At 45.0% G+C, this 17225-nt stretch overlaps 1 protein-coding gene across 1 annotated transcript in view; it reads right to left on the bottom strand.

Annotated features, from left to right (window-relative positions):
* Positions 1 to 17225, bottom strand: part of ZNF385A (zinc finger protein 385A) — a 377851-nt gene that overhangs the window by 61555 nt on the left and 299071 nt on the right. Inside the window, 1 exon segment of the mRNA XM_033936775.1 lies at positions 12397 to 12562. Coding sequence (XP_033792666.1) covers positions 12397 to 12562 — 166 coding nt within the window.

Below are 17225 nucleotides of genomic sequence, written 5' to 3' on the forward strand. Positions count from 1 at the left end.
TTTTCACATATAATCACTAGTTCTATTTAATTCTGGATATCTGCTATCTGACTTCTGTCTAACCTTTCATTCATAGAAACATAGAAACATAGAAATAGACGGCAGATAAGGGCCCACGGCCCATCTAGTCTGCCCACCTTAATGTCCCTCCCCTACCTTTGCCCTGTGAAGAGATCCCATGTGCCAATCCCATTTGGCCTTAAAATCAGGCACGCTGCTGGCCTCAATCACCTGTAGTGGAAGACTATTCCAGCGATCAACCACTCTTTCAGTGAAAAAGAATTTCCTGGTGTCACCTCGTAGTTTCCCGCCCCTGATTTTCAACGGATGCCCTCTTGTTGTCGTGGGACCCTTGAAAAAGAAGATATCTTCCTCCGCCTCGATGCGGCCCGTAAGATACTTGAACGTCTCGATCATGTCCCCCCTCTCTCTGCGCTCCTCGAGCGAGTATAGCTGTAATTTGTCAAGCCGTTTTTCGTATGGTAGATCCTTGAGTCCCGAGACCATCCGGGTGGCCATTCTTTGCACCGACTCCAGTCTCAGCACATCCTTGCGATAATGCGGCCTCCAGAATTGCACACAGTATTCCAGGTGGGGACTCACCTTGGATCTATACAATGGCATAATGACTTCCGCCTTACGACTGACGAAACCCCTTCGTATGCAGCCCATGATTTGTCTTGCCTTGGACGAAGCCTGCTCCACTTGATTGGCAGACTTCAAGTCCTCACTGACGATTACCCCCAAGTCTCGTTCTGCTACCGTTTTTGCTAGGATCTCGCCATTAAGGGTATAAGACTTGCATGGATTCTGGCTGCCCAGGTGCATAACTTTGCATTTTTTGGCATTGAAGTTGAGTTGCCATGTCCTAGACCATCGCTCCAGTAGGAGTAGGTCGTGCATCATGTTGTCGGGCACTGAATCTTCGTCTGTTGTGCATTTGCCCACTACATTACTCAGTTTGGCGTCATCGGCGAATAATGTTATTTTATCTCGAAGCCCTTCTGCCAAGTCTCTTATAAAGATGTTGAATAGGATTGGGCCCAAGACTGAGCCCTGTGGTACTCCACTAATCACCTCCGTCATTTCGGAGGGGGTGCCGTTCACCACCACCCTTTGGAGCCTACCTCCAAGCTAGCTCCCAACCCATTTCGTCAATGTGTTACCTAATCCTATAGAACTCATCTTGCTCAGTAACCTGCAGTAACATTCCATCTTAGCCCTGCTCTTTTTCTATATTTCTTAGTAGTTTCTATCCTTTACCGTCTTTCCTTTGGCCTCTGGGGGATTTCTCATTTTCTGTTCCCTCCCCCTTCCTGCTTTTCTTCTTATTTAATCTCTCTATCTCCTCTTATAGTTATTGTATAATGCTACATTAAATAGTTTGGAGATTATACTTTTCTTTTCTATGAAACAGTTATTGAATTGACAGTATAGTCAAACCTCGGCTTACGAGTAACGCGGTTTGCGAGTGTTTTGCAAGACGAGCAAAACACTCGAGCAAACTGTAACTCGCAAACCGAGCATTGACTCGATTTGCGAGCCTCCACCCGACCCGACCGCGGGAACTGGCAGTATTGCTCCACCCGAGGCCACCGGCGCTGCTCCCTCCCTTCACGATTGTCTCCTCCCCATCTACTGACCGGCCCTGTCCTTACCTGTGTGCCGCTGGAGTTACAAATGGCCTGCCGCCAGTCTGCTGCTGAGCCTTGAGCATCTGTTCATGCTCAAGGCCTTCTGGATCTCACCCTCACCGAGATTCTTATGAGACTCGAGATCTCATAAGAATCTCAGAGAGGGTGAGATCCAGAAGGCCTGAGCATGTGCAGATGCTCAAGGCTCAGCAGCAGACTGGCAGAAGGCACTTTCTATCACCGGCAGCACCGGGGTAAGGACAGGGCCAGTCGGGGAGGGGTGGGGAGGAGGCGATAGTAGCGCCGGTGGCCTCGGGTGGAGCATGTGAGTCGGGGTGCATCCAGCAGGAGTGAGCCAGCACCTGAGAGTCCCAGCAGATGGGGTAGTGGCATCCGGGGGGGGGGGGGGGGGGGGAGGGCGGAGGGCAGCGTCCGGGAGCGGCAGGGCCAACGGTGCCTAGTCGGGCTCGGTGGCGGCAGCGGTTTGCTTACAGCCAGCACCCTGGAGCCGGGGCACACTTTCACCACCCGCACAACCCGCAGTGAGAGGCAGCGAACATTAGTGAGGCTGCGAACAGCAGCAGAGGAGGAGAACTGGAGGAGCCGCGTGGATAGGTTTGTGGTAGAGGCAGCGGTGGAGGCGTCGCTAATGGTAATTAAGTTTTAGGGGATATGGAACAAATTGTTCTAGTTTACACTAACTCTTATGGGAAAAGTTGCTTTGATATACGAGTGTTTTGGTTTACGAGCATGCTTCTGGAACAAATTATGCTCGTAAACCAAGGTACCACTGTATTAAGTTTTTCTTCATCCTTATTGATGGAATGTCTTCAGTTGTCTTCTCCCATTTTGTAATTTGCTAAAATTTTCAATAAAATTTCTTGAGAAAAAAAATTTCTGTATAACTTAATTTTCATTGTGTCATCATCTGTGACATTTTTAGATTGTCTAGTTTTAGAGTTATATAGTATTTTTCATCCTTTTCTTTTTATGCCCTTTTAAAAGTTTTAATATTCATGCTTTATGGTTGTATTTGATTTTACGTCGTGTCCCTTTAGTAAATACTTACGATATGTACTTTTTAAAATATTTTTAAAATGATATGTATGTTGTTATAATTCATTTTTACATGTTTGTTCAATTTTAGATTGTATATGTACCCCTGAGGCAGGCTTCTGAACCAAAACATGGACCGTGATGGGTCCACCAATAAAAGACTCATTAAGACTTGATTTATTCTGGTTGATGTGCACTGTTCCATCCCCACTTTCTTGTTGCCCAAAAAAATGAGCACTAAGTGGTATTCTTTAAAGGGCACTTTGAGTTGGGTGTCATCTATAGAACGTTGATTGGGTGATATCATTCTTGTTGAATATTAGGCTCAAGTGAAACCTGGTGTAAATCCTCATTCCTAAATTAGGTGCAGTTTGGCCTTTATCTGTAGCGCTGTGTGCTAATTCCAGGAACGCTACTGACCTGCACATGCCCCCTTATCAGATCCACACTGAAAAAATTACACGCATATCTTTATAGAATAATGACTATAAAGATGTGCCGATTAATGCCAATAATTATCAGTGCTAATTGTCTCACTATGAAATTACAATGCATGAACAAATTGGGCACATGCTCAAATTTGCGAATGCAATTTTGAGTGACATACATAGAATTAGGGGGTGCATGTTTATGTGGGGGACCCAGGCAGCATTAGGTAACCCTTTATTTGCCATTGTTGCTCAGAAGCAACTTGTGTCTTCTATGGCCTGTTACTTGGCACTGTTGCTCTCGTTCAACATCAAGTTATGTAAAGCAGCTGTTTCACCATCTGCCAATTAAAGGGTTAAATAGCAGGAGTCTCTCATGTTACCTAGTGCTGAATGTGAACCCCTGATTTTTTTGTACTCTAAGGGCTCCTTTTACGAAGGCGTGGAATAGCGCTTGCTAAAATGCCGCGCACGTTAGCCGCTACCCCCTCGGCAGAGTTTACATATCTAATCATAAACCCTTAAAATTACAATCTATAAAAACCTAAGAATACCCTTGTCTCAAAGTGTTGATACATTTTTGTGGGGGCTTCATCACATTACATGAGCACCGCTTGCACAGTGTGGGCCCCTCTCCTTCACCACCCAGATACAACATATTGCTAAAACCTGCCGCTTCTTCCTCTATAACATTACCAAAATCTAACCCTTCCTCTCTTAACAAACTAACAAATCACTTATCCAAGCCCTCATTACCTCGCGCTTAGACTACTGCAACTCGCTACTCTCAGGCCTTCTGCTCCCCTCCAATCCATCCAGAATTCAGCTGCATGACTCATATTTCAGGAGAGTCGCTATACTCACGTTAACCCTCTCCTAAAGTCACTTCATTGGTTTCCCATCCATTTCTGAATACAATTCAAACTCCACATACTGACCTACAAAAGCACTCATTCAGCTGCCTCTCATTATCTCTCTTCACTTATCTCCCCCTATGTTTCTGCCCGTGAGCTCCGCTAAGCTGGTAAGTCCCTCCTATCTGTGCCCTTCTCTTCAACTGCCAACTCTAGACTCCATCCGTATGCTTGGAGCAAGCTGCCCAAATCTCTATGGTGGGCTCAATTAAAAACCCACATCTTTGAGATTGTTTTCAACTCCTAACTCTTCTCACCTTGGGTTCTGCATCCCCAATCCTATATGTCATGTCTGTAAGTCCAAGTTAGATCGTAAGCTGTTCCGAGCAGGGACCGTCTATAACTCCTAACTCCTCTCACCTTGGGTTCTGCATCCCCAACCCTATATGTCATGTCTGTAAGTCCAAGTTAGATCGTAAGCTGTTCCGAGCAGGGACCGTCTATAAATATCAAAATGTACAGCACTGCGTACGCCTTAAGTAAGTAGTAGTAATAAGAATCCTGTTGAAATAGCTGCACAGGGTGTTAGAGAAGGAAGCAATGGCATCAGATCTGCAAGCCTGCTCTGCCAGATTTTCTAGGGCTAGAGAGATACAGTTCCACAGGGAGAATAAAGAAGGCCGCCATGATGGAATCCATATACCACCCACTCTCAACAAGCTCCCTTCATCCACTTCCATCACATCCTTTATCTAGATGTAACCATGCTTGTTTCAATTCAGTTCTTCAGCCAGGCTATCTCAGCAGACCGCTTGGCCCTTCTCTCTGATTGCCTGGGGAAACATAGAATCCTTCTCTAACCCACTGTATATCCCTGGCTCTTTCCACCCTCCTCTGTGATGTCCATTTAACTTAACAACTCTGGCAGGTGAAGAAAACCAGCCTCCCTCCTCTCGCCAGCCTTGTCATGAATACATTACAGATTTGCTGGGTAGACTTGTTATTTCTTGACTGATACAATGGAAAACTTGGAATCCTGGTAACCATGGAAGGAATACACAAACACATAGACATGCACATAGGGGTATGCATAGCACCAGAAAATTTGTAAATGTATGTGTGTTGGAGGGGGCTGTCTTTTTATAGCACCCTATATGCTATGGGGTTAATAATCAAAACAAGCGTCTAAGTCTTTAAACGTTCAAAGCAGAAGCAGGGAAAGTGTCCATAACCAAAACAAACTTCCTTGTTTTGATTATGGCCTGCGTCTTCTAAACGCCCAGATCACCACGACGTCTACACGTTTTGGCCATAATGAACCAAAAAAACGCCTAAGCCCCAAACGTCCAACAGAAGGGCTTTTAGGCGAAGGAGGAGCCAGTCCTTCGCCTAAAAGCTGGATTCTGTAACCGGTGTCTGTCAAAAACAACACCGGTTACAGAATCCCCCCCCCCACAACGATCCAGGCAGGATCCAAGGCCTCCTGCCATATCGAACCGTGAATCCCCCCCCCCCCTCCATGACAACATCAGGGCAAGAGGGAGCCCAAGCCCTCTTGCCCTACCGACTCCCTGACGATATCGGGGCAAGAGGCAGCCCAAGCCCTCTTGCCCCACCGACTCCCTGACTCCTCGACAATATCGGGGCAAGAGGGAGCCCAAGCCCTCTTGCCCTGGCGACACCCCCCCCCCCCGAGTACGATCGGGCCAGGAGGGAGCCCAAACCCTCCTGGCCCCAGCGACCCCCCCCTTGACTGGAATGGGCCAGGAGGGAGGCCAAGCCCTCCTGGGCCCGGCGACCCCTACCCCCCACCCCCTACTACATTACGGGCAGGAGGGATCCCAGGCCCTCCTGCCCTCGATGCAACCCCCCTCCCCCCAACGATCGCCCCCCCAGAATCAACGATTGCCCCCCCGGCCAACCTGTGACCCCCCCACCCCCACCCCCCTTCCCTGACCCTCTTAAAGTTGGCCGGACGGACTGGTGCCAAACCCGCCCGTCCGGCAGGCAGCCGACTCCAGAACGGGCCCGGATTGGCCCAGCCGTCCCAAAGCCCCACCCACAGGTGGGGCCTAAGGCGCCTGGGCCAATCAGAATATTTCTTAGCAATCTCATACTAGAGAGCTGCACGGGAACGGGGACGATGGGAATCCCGCGGGACCCGCGGGAACTCGCGGTTTCCCCCTTCGGGTCACGGGGATCCTGTGGGACGCCCTCTAGGGTCGTGGGCTCCCATAGGGATGCTCCCTAGGATCGCAGGGATCCCGTGGAGACGCCCCTCATTCTCTCGGGGATCCCGCGGGGTTCAATGCCGTGAGGCTCATCTGATTTTCCTACCTGCCCTGTTGCAAGGCTCGTCTTTCATTTCCTGCCTGCCCTGCTGCAGCACACATAGCCAAACGGAAGTCTTCCCCGATGTCAGCGCTGATGTCGGAGGGAGGGCTTAAGCAAAGGGAGGGGATGGGAAGATGGGAGGGGGGAGAAGGACGCTGAAAGCACATGGGGAAGACAGAGGGGGGAGAAGGACGCTGAAAGCACATGGGGAAGACAAAGGGGTGGAGAAGGATGTTGAAAGGACATGGGGAAGACAGGGAGGAGAAGGACGCTGAAAGGACATGGGGAAGACAGAGGGGGGAGAAGGACACTGAAAGCACATGTGGAAGACAGAGAGGGGAGAAGGATGCTGACTGGACATTGGGAAGATGGGGGGAGAAGGACGTTGAAAGGAAATGGGGAAGAGAGAGTGGAAGAAGGCGCTGGCAGGGAAGAAGACAGAGATGCCAGATTATGGGGGGAGCGGAGGTAAGAAGGTGGGTGCCAGACCAATTTGGAAGGGGGGGAGAAAGGAAGAGGCACAGTAACAGAGCAAATGGAAGACGCAGAGAGAAGAGAGACAGTAGATGGAAGGAATTGAATGAGAACATGAGGAAAGCAGAAACCAGGCAACAAAGGTAGGAAAAAAATTCTTTTTTTTTTTTTTTTGCTTCAGGATAAAGTAGTATATCAGTTGTGTTGATAAAAATTCATAAACATTAGAGGCTCTGGTAGAAACCCGTTTACAAAGTATGTATTCTTCCCAATTAATATTTCCAAATTAATAAAGTCTTTTTGCATATTTTTAAATGGGTTTCTACCAGAGCCTTTAATTCAGTTGCATAATTAACTGAAATAACTATTTCTGAAGTTTATAGGGACGGGTGGGGATGTAGTAGATTCCTCGCGGGGACAGGCGGGGATGGAGGGGATTCCTCACGGGGACGGGTGGGGACGGAGGGGATTCCTCACGGGGACGGGTGGGGGTCCTCACGGGGACGGGTGGGACTTTGGCGGGGACGGATGGGATTTCTGTCCCCGTGCAACTGTCTATCTCATACTGACCCAGGGGAGCTTTTAATATGGTCACCTATCGGTGGAGGTAGGGTTACCAGATTTTACTTTAGTAAAATCTGAACCCCCTAGATCTGCCCCCAGGCCCGCCCAGGTCCACCCATCTCCGCCCCATTACACCCCAATCCCGCCCCAAATACTCTCCTGCCGGAGGCGATTTCGAGGAAGCTTTTCAAAACCCAGACAAAGTGCCAGATCGAAAAGGAGGACATGTCTGGGGAAATCCGGACGTTTGGTAAACCTGAGTGGAGACCCAGACCCTTATACATCATGTTCTTGGTGAGCCAGGGTCCTTCCACTGCCTTTGCAGCAGAGAAAATGGCCACAAGTCAGAGATGGATTCTCTTTTGGTCCCCAGCCACTTCTTAGACTTGCTATTTCTAGCTTATGTACATTCCATAAAATGACGTATTGTAATTAACAAATAGGAAATAAAATTCCTTTTTCTACCTTTGTGAGAGAATGACGGAAGAAATAGGGAAATGGGTGCTTGTGCCATTTATTTTTGATATACCGTTTATCATACAGGTATCTAAATGGTTTATAATAAAATGTAATATATATTTTTTAAAAAATAAAAACTTATCTAAACTCACCCCCTCTTTTGCAAAGGTGCGCTAAGCTTTTTAGCGCGCAGTAAATATTATCGCGCGCTAAACATTAACGTGTGCATGTTATCGTATGGACACTTTAGCGGTTAGCACATGTGTTAATTCAGCACACACTAAATCCACGCTAAAACGCTTAGTGTGCCTTTGTAAAAGAGGCCCTAAGAGAATGGGGAACATTTATGCATATACGTACATGATACATTAGGAGAGAATGGGAAGGAGAGATTAATAAATACATCAAGATGAAAATACAATTAAAAAGAGGAAAATGGGAAAGGGAAGTACAGTTAGGTTGGGGAGGTCACTTCAAAAGAAGTGTTTTGTTTGTCTTAGGATTTCTGCAAAGGATGATCAATTTTCATAGATAGTGTAATTTACAGGGTGAAGGTGTCTTTAAAGAGGAACGTTTTAAGTTTGGATTTAAATTTATCTAAAGAGTTTTCTAGATGAAGATCAGTGGGAAGGGCATTGCACAGTGTGGGAGCTGTGACAGAGAAGATGGATTTGCGAGTGGTGTCTTAAAAGAGTTCTCGTATGGGAGGGACGGTGAACAGGTTTTGATTGCTAGATCGAAGGGTCCTGCAAGATGCATATGGGATTAAAAGTTTATCCTTATCATGACCAGGATTGCCATCCAGATGATAACCCGAAATTGGAAGAATTACGATCGTTTAAATTTCCCTTTCTGGTGGGCAAATCTGTGCTACAGTTATTGATGTGAAAGAATGAATGCCGATAGTTTGGGGCACAGTAATTCATTTAGATCGGTTGGGGGGGGGTCCGTTGACATCTTACATTTCTTCACTTTAGTAGGTATTTGATCAGGAGTTAGTTTTTGTTTGTTTTCATGCACATCCAGGGAAGTAGGGGGGGGGGATAATTTCTGTCTTAATTTTGTTCTTTGGATATTTGCACTTCAGGTGGGTGGGTGAATGGGAGGATATCATTAGTTTGGATTAGGAAAAGGTTTTTGCGGTTTTTTATTGAATAATCATTGGATGAGTGGGAGAAAATGGTTGACTATGAATATGTGTAATCTGAATGTGCTTTTATGCTTTTATTGTAGTATTATATGTTACATTTTACGTATTGCACTATGAAAGTTTGAAAAATCAATAAAGAATTTAAAAAAAAAAGTTTATCAATGAAAGCTGATTGATGGGAGTTTTTTGTTTTGAAAGCAAGAAGTAGTATTTTATAGGTGAAGTGGTGTGTGGCTTTGATGCTGGGAGCTATACAGGGAAGGTTTATGATCTGCCAGGGGTTGGGAGGGAGTGAAAGATGCCATGCTGAGGGGCAGAATTAAAGAGAACCAGAGACATGGCAGTCCATGGCAGTGGACAGCAGCCAATGTGTGTGAAAAGTACCTTTAGGAGAGCTGGAGAAGGGATTCAAATGTGTATGTGGTTTGACATGTCTGGGGTGGGGGAGGGGAAGCAAGTAAAGAGTAGAGGCTAACAGCTAACCCTGAACACAGCATGAGAGCCCAGTGTCAGAGGGGCTGCCATTGCCATCTCTAATGGGGAGTGTACTCAGGCGCAGAGGAGTTGGGAAGGAGCAGTGCAATGTTAGGCATGGGGGGAGGGGAGGCTGGAAGTCGTGTGAAAATGGTGGTGCGTGGCTGTGAGTACCTCCTCTTATGTCATGTCAGCACAAGCAGAAGGCTCTAGATTTCTTCCTCATCTTAATCTCAACTTCCTAACAAGTGGCATCAAAATTTGAAAAAAAATCTTGTGCTCAAATCACAGGGCTGCCAATTGGCTCTGGGTTCATTTGACAGGGTTAAAGCGATCATGGGTTTACTCCTAGGGTTGCCATATGGCTCCAGAAAAAGGAAGACAGATTGAGACATCCAGGCTTTACTTCCATTGCTTTCATTGGAAGTAAAACCCAGATGTCTCAATCTGTCGTCCTTACTTCCATTGCTTTCAATAAAAGAAATAATCATAATAACTTAATTTTTATATACCGCCATACCACAAACAGTTCTAAGCAGATTACAAGGGAAGAGACTGTATATAGACAGTGACATTACAGATAACTTTGGCATGTTAAGTTTAATCAGGTTTATCTGGAAATGTTTTGGAAATACAATCCATCCTCCTTTTTCTGGAGCCATATGGTAACTCTATGACTCCACTGTTTTCCTTGCTTATGGAATAAAATTGGGAAATTAGAACTACAGTTCCTTACATACAATAAACTAAGGACTGGATGAACCCTTTTAGGTTCATTTGGAACCCACTAGCCAGATAAAACCAAATTGTGCCAACATGCATTAGTAAGCACAGCACACACTCGGGTACAGATTCGGAACAAACTGAAGAGGGCTGGTGACAGAAGCCTGGAAAGGATGAAAGGAATTAAAATAGATCCCAGGCTACGGCTCCTGCATGCCCGGCCCAGACTGCAGATCCCCTTACATTACACGCATATTCCATTTTTAATTAGCGGACGTTCAATCAGAGCTCTTCTTGGTTTTCAGCCTCAAAAGGCCGCAGCTGTTTCCTGTGCTCTGTGCCAGTGGGAATGCTGAGGGCATAGGGATGGGCTCTTAGCTACCTGCTCAACAGCGGCAATGCCAAAGTTTGTTCCCTACACAGGACAGGAAAGATTATATCCACTTCCAATACATCCCAGACTCTCATTTGCTACTACCTCTTGCTTAAAGAAAGGAAGCCTGGAATATGACAGACAATACAAGCAATGTTTTTTTTTTTTTCATTAGTGCTGTGTTTCATTCCCCCACTCTGCTATTAACACAAAATAGACTCTGGAGATTATATCAGCATTTCATTACCAGGAGAGGTGTTGTAGAGGGCAGCCCATAAAATGCTCTTAACTGCAACTGAGATGAGCCAGGCACCTGCCTCGGGCATAACACACAAATGATTGCAAAGCATTTACTATGTCAGCTAATGATAGCTGAGGGACAGCAGTGGCAAAATAGCTCTCTCCTTTGTGGCCAACCAATGCTTTGAAGCTGGTCCGAGTCCCATGGCATGTGCCAGGAGAAGGGCACCCTGGCGAAGTGGGTGGCAGGAGCAGGTACCAGCTCTTGTTCTGGGTTTGCTAAAGAAAAGATGAATCCCAGATGTTGCTGCCTCTCTCTTTCAGCTTTTTATCAGTTCAACTTTGGGTGCAGCCTGGTGGGGTGGCCATGTGGAATGCAGGAAGAAGTATTTTTCAACCCACTGCTGCATCTCCTGCAATTCACTGGTTTACTCTACTGAGTTTGCTCAGGAGACCTAGTGATATGCTTCCCCCCTCCCACCCACTTGCCAGTCAATGAATATGCATGGAATTGATTTGCAAACACTGCCTCTACTGTATGCAAACCACTTTCATGCATAGTCATTGTGGATATCCTGAAAACCTGACTGGCAAAGGGGTACTCCAGGACTGACATGGGGAAACACTGACCTAGTGAGCCCTGAGAGAAGGGAAAAGTCTCTTCCTTTTCCTGTCCTAGCTGGGAACTACAAGCTGGAAATGGCACTAAGAGGTACAAGCCTGAATCTTTGCCTTGGGTACAAAACTAACTCACCTTCATCCATAAACTGTACATGTCAATTTCTTATAAAGAGCCAGTATTAAAGAGATTGACAGCTACAAACAAACCAAGTACTACCAACTAAGAGAGAGAGTGAAAGACAGAGTGTGTGTGTGTGTGCATACTGTCTGTTTGTATTAATAAGTGTGTGTGTGTGTGTGTGTGTGTTTGAAAGCTTCCTATTAGTGCTGCCCGATTTAAATCAATTTACCCATTCACTTCAGTGAATCAATTCATTATCTGAAAAAAATTGGACTCACCGATTCAGTGACCAACTCCCCTGTGAGATCTGTCATACCTCCAGGCCTCCTAAAGCAGCAGCAGAGGTGGCAGTGGCTGGCCTTGAAGAGGCAGCACTTGTAACGGTCTGCTCAAAGCCTGCCCTGCAAGGGCTATGGGTGAATTTTCCACACCTATTTTTCTCTAAAGTTTATGTCTTTTTTATGCACATAAAATGAAGAACATTTATAAATTGCATTTTCAAGCAAAAATATCTCAGTGACACTGTTTTTTCATTTTGCTTTTCCCTTCCTCAATGCACACATATCCAATGATTTCACGAACATGTGAAGTCTAAAAAAAAAAGCAAAGATTCTTACATCTGCTTCTCTGTCTCTTGTAAATCAATTTTCAATGCTTTGGAAGGGACATACCACAGAACATTCTGTAAAATTAGCTCAGTAAATGAAACATAGTGTGTGTGGGTTATCAAAACATTTTTTCATAGGTAGGTAAAGAATGGCAGATATCCAGAAGTTCCATTAAGTTCGATCTAGTTCCAACAGAAATCAAGACCAGAAAACTATAAAAGAAAAGGAAAGCGCTGGGCCTTGATGGTTACTGGAAGAGACCCACCCAGTCCCATCCACTCACCTGGTCTGTCAGAGTCAGTTTCACTGACGCTGGATGTAGGGCTACCTATGGAAGTAGTTTTCTCACTATCACGGTTGCCAGACTCCTTCTGCCTGCTTTTAGCAGCTTCCATTCCTTTAACACGGCGGGCATGGCGGTTCCCCTTGTAGTGTGCTTCAGCCTGACTCTGCCAAGTGATAAAAGAAAAAAGATTAGTCAATCAAATGTGGCCTTACAAGGTCAGTTGTCAATATTTATCATGTAAATATAATTCTTTACAGGTTAACCACTATATTTTTCAGAATTAATTAGCAATTATTTTAATAGCCATAATGGGTTATGCCTTCCTGAAGTGCACTGTCATATGAATATTATTCACAATGGATTTCTGGCTGCCTCTAGAACAGCTCAGATTTACCACCATCTGCATGAGAACTAGGGGGAGATACACTGAGTTTCAATCAAAATACTTTTGAAAAAGTGAGGAAAAGCAATGAATCTCTGCTCATTTTCAATCCAGAAAATAATCTCTTTTTTATTATTACTGCAACATTAATTATGCCACAAGGGACTAATTACTGAAATTAATTATGTTAATAACTGATACAGTAATATATTCAGGGGATCAATTTGGGGGTTCCAATTAACTACACAGAAAAATAATAATTATAATAATTTCATGAAATATACAACATGCTATTTTTTTTCAACACGCTGCACTGATGCAGGTTGATTTTTCACCCCCTCCCTTTGCTAGCCTCTGCCCTAATCATATTGCCCTTCCCAAGCAGTCCTGCCAATCCTAAATAGGCTGGGATTTGTTGTGGCCATTTGGCACCCTCTCTTTTCCTTAGCCAGAGTATTCTCAAAGCAGTCTTTCACTCTTGCACAGGACTGAAGTTCCTGTGATTGTCTCTTTGTCAGACCATATATATGTTCTTGGGGGGAGGGGGTCTCATGGCATTTTTTCTCAGGCTGGAGGTCCTCATTACAATCCGTTTACCTCTTTAAGAATGCGTTTGAGATACTGTACTACAACAAAAGTGGTTTGCACAATACATACGGGTACAGTAGGTATTTTCCCCTTCCCTAGTGGGCTCACAATCTAAGTTTTGTACTTGGGGCAATGTAGGGTTAAATCGCTTGCCCAAAGTCACAAGGAGCTGCAGTGGGAACTGAACCTGGTTTTCCGCTCATTGCACTAATCATTAGGTTACTCCTCTATTCCATGAAAGCCGATTATTAAAACAAGACACCAAATGGGTTCTTAAAATGCACCTCCTGCCCGCAGCACACCTGTCATCTTATCATATTCCAGGCATTAGGAATGGGGATGGACTTGTGAGGGGCAGTAACTGCTGCTGAAGTAGAGGAGACCTGGGTTCAAAACTAGCACTGCCACCATTTGAAATTATTTAGCGGTGTTTATCTGCATATAGCTAATGCTCAGTTTAAGCCTTGCTTGTCATCCTGAAATTCTACCCTCCTCTAATTGTGCCCATCTTTTCATCTCATAAAGCTGTCAGCTTTTGCATGAATCTAGTGTGGTACAAGCAGTGGCATTTCAAGATGTTTGGAGAGTCAGCACAAGCCAGAAATCAGCAAGGAGCAAGGGTTCTAAATGACACTCAGTACAAAACTAGCACAGGCTCCATAGCGTGGTAAGGGGGCACCATATCCTCTCCGCCCCCTGCTCCTGCCCTCACTCCACTACCGCTTCCCTTTTCCCGTACCTCTTCAACATTCCTGGTGTGAGCAGAAACCCCCAAGCTGCTCACACTGGGCCAGCGTCGGCTATTCCTCTGAAGTCACTTCCTGGACCTGTGCTTAGGAAGTGACGTCAGAGGAAGAGCAGATGCTGGCGTGACAGCAGCTTGGGGGGTTGCTGCTCATGCCAGGAATGTTACAGAGGTACGGGAGAAGGGAAGCGGTGCAAGCTGCAGCAGGAAGGGGTGGGGAAGAAGCGTGTGGAGCTGGGGGTGTAGAAGAGGGTGGGGGAGGGGTGCTACCACCCCAGGCGCTTCTCACCCTCGCTACGCCACTGAACAGGTTAGGGCTGGTTGATGGTACTGCCAGCGTTGTGTGCTAGAAACTCAGGATTTCTCAAACTGTCCATTATACCACCCAGGCTTTAAAAGTAAGGTATGGAGAGCTCCAGGAGGGAGGCGAGGGTGGTTCAGAGTCAGCCCTAAGGTTATTTGTGAATTTTTCTTATTTGCGAGGGGGCTGTGCCCCTAACCCCTGCAAATATGGAGGAGGAGTGTGGTTGATTTTGTTGTGTCTTGATTGGTGGGTGACAGTTGGTGTCGTATTGGCTGAATTTTTGTCTTGAAGTAGTTGACAAGTTCCGAGGATGGGGTGGTGGTCAAGTTGTTTCCATTTGCCACAGGATTAGTGTTGGTTAGTTTCTTCAGTAGTGCAAATAGTTTTTAATGTTTAGCTTTTTGTTGACTTTGATTTGTTTGGAGTAATATTCTGTTAGTAGTAATTTGTATTCTTGGACTTTTTGGCACCACTTGGATCTATTTTCTGCTGTGGAGTATTGTCGCCTTTAGCACTCTGCTTTTTGACATGTTCTTTTGAGGGAGAGTACACATCTCCCTTCATATTCCTGGGGGTTAGGGACACAGCTCCCTCGAGAATATTACATAATCAGAAATAACTTTAGGGTTCCTGCCCTGACTCCCTCCTGCCTCCCAGACCCCTCCACAGCTTACCTTTGAAGGCTTGTGATGTAGCAGTGAAGTAGGGCCGGAGCAATCTTCCTATGCTCCTGCCCTCTGCAGATCCGCCATAAAAAATGGCTGCCTCAAATTCCCATAGCAGTCTCGCGAGACCATGGGAAATCATGAGACCAATGTGGGAACTTGCAGCAGCCATTTTTGATTGCAGATCTGCAAGGGACAGGAGTGTAAAAAATCACTCATGCACTGCTTCACTGCTCTGATGAGCGTCGGAGCAGTATCAGAGCATTTAGTGCTTCAGGCCGCAGTAGAAACCTCTACTGCGGCTTAGTAAAAAAAAAAAAAATTGGTGGGGGGGGGGTGTAATTAAATCTTCTTGGCCCTGATTTAATTTGTTTGTAGGACTAGTCTCTTGATTCTACTGCTCATGGTAGAATAAAGCTTTTCATAGAGTAGATTAAGTTTTTCAATTTAGTCCCACATTGTGGATCTTTTCTACCTTTGACATGGCATAGCAGAATGGTCAGTTGGTCCCTGAAAACACACTCTCTAATTAAAGAGTATGTCAAAGATACCCCTTGGCAACTATATGCACTGGGCTTCATGCATTTCCTGTTTTTGCTGCACAGATGACTCACTGGGCTGGTCCTACAGAAACTCAACTTACAGGCAGTGCTTTTGGCTTATGCCAACAAACACATTTCATGATCCACAACCTACTTGAAATGCAAAGTGTTTATGCTTGTGAACAAGTCTTTTCTGCAGCACTATCAGCAATCTGCAAATAGGCTAAATATTTCTAAAATATTTCTATCTCTCAGTAGGAAAACAGGTGGGCATGCTCCCCAATGCATTCTGTAACCAGCACAGAGCAGAGAGACCTTGAAACATCTAGAAGTCTACTTGCCAACTACAGGATTCAGAGCTTTCATCCAATGGCATGAGGTAAAAGACAAATAGATTGCCTGGCATCAAGAATGTGTCTGCAGAAAACATTATCCTTCTGGAGAAGGGCCTTTGTGATTAATCTGCTGGTAGTAAGAATGTTCTGGCATTAGGTCAACTTGTAAATACAAGCCCTGAGTTCTTGGCTCAGATTTCTTGGCTCAGACCCTAGAGAAGAGTTATTTATTTATATTTATTGATTGCCTAATATTTCAGCCAAAACTAACTAATTTATTTTCATCATTAATTTACAAATAATAAAACTACATTCATAAAACAAAATCATAAATAAAAATAAAACACCTCCGCTAATGTTCTCCAAATAAAAATATCTTCCGACTTCACATTCTATTTTGTAAGATAACTTCAATAAGTGGGGCAATCATTTAACTACCTACCACAGTAGGAAAGAAATAATTTCCTACCACAGTAGGAAAGAAAAGAATTTTCAAAAAACTGTTTTATTTTTTCAGTATAGTCCCCTGATAGCTCCATACACTTCATCCACTTTTCCTGCAATGACTTTAACCCCTTTGAAAATAATTCTTCTCTTTGACCTTCAAACTAGGATGTCACAGCTTCCTTGAAAACCGCTGTCCACTGAGAGATTTCAAAACTTGGAACAGGAAATAATCTAAGGGAGTTAGGCTAGGACTGTAAGGTGGATGGTTTAGCTGCTTAAACTCACATTCTCAAATAGCAGCATGTGATTGCCATGACATGTTCACCAGCACATTATCATGAAGAAGCAGCATGCCTGCTGTGTGTTTTCCTTATCTTTTCTCCTTGATTAATTCCCACAAAGCAATCATTGTGTTGGCGTAACTCTCCCTAGTTATGGTTGTCTTGTGAGGCATGAACTCCAGAAGCAAAGTCCTTTATCATCCCAGAAGACAGTTGCCATGACTTTGCCTGCAGATTTTTCTGTATTGAACTTTTTTGGGGTGGGGGATGACTTTTGCTTCCACTGTATTGACTCCATTTTGGACTCAGGATCTCTATGATAGACCCAAGTCTCATCTCCAGTCACCAAATGATTTTAAAAATTCACTTGGTCTTTATGAAGCATCTCCAAGTTCTCCTGGCAGCACTGGAGCCCTCTAGCCTTCCGATATGGTGTCAGCATTCTTTGAACCCATCTTGCACTAACCTTGGACATGCCCAACTTTTCATTAATTATTTTCCCAAACTGTACCTGCCAAGATACTCATTTCTTCAGCT

The sequence above is a fragment of the Geotrypetes seraphini genome, chromosome 3 (assembly GCF_902459505.1).
Source record: "Geotrypetes seraphini chromosome 3, aGeoSer1.1, whole genome shotgun sequence".
Lineage (NCBI taxonomy): Eukaryota > Metazoa > Chordata > Amphibia > Gymnophiona > Dermophiidae > Geotrypetes > Geotrypetes seraphini.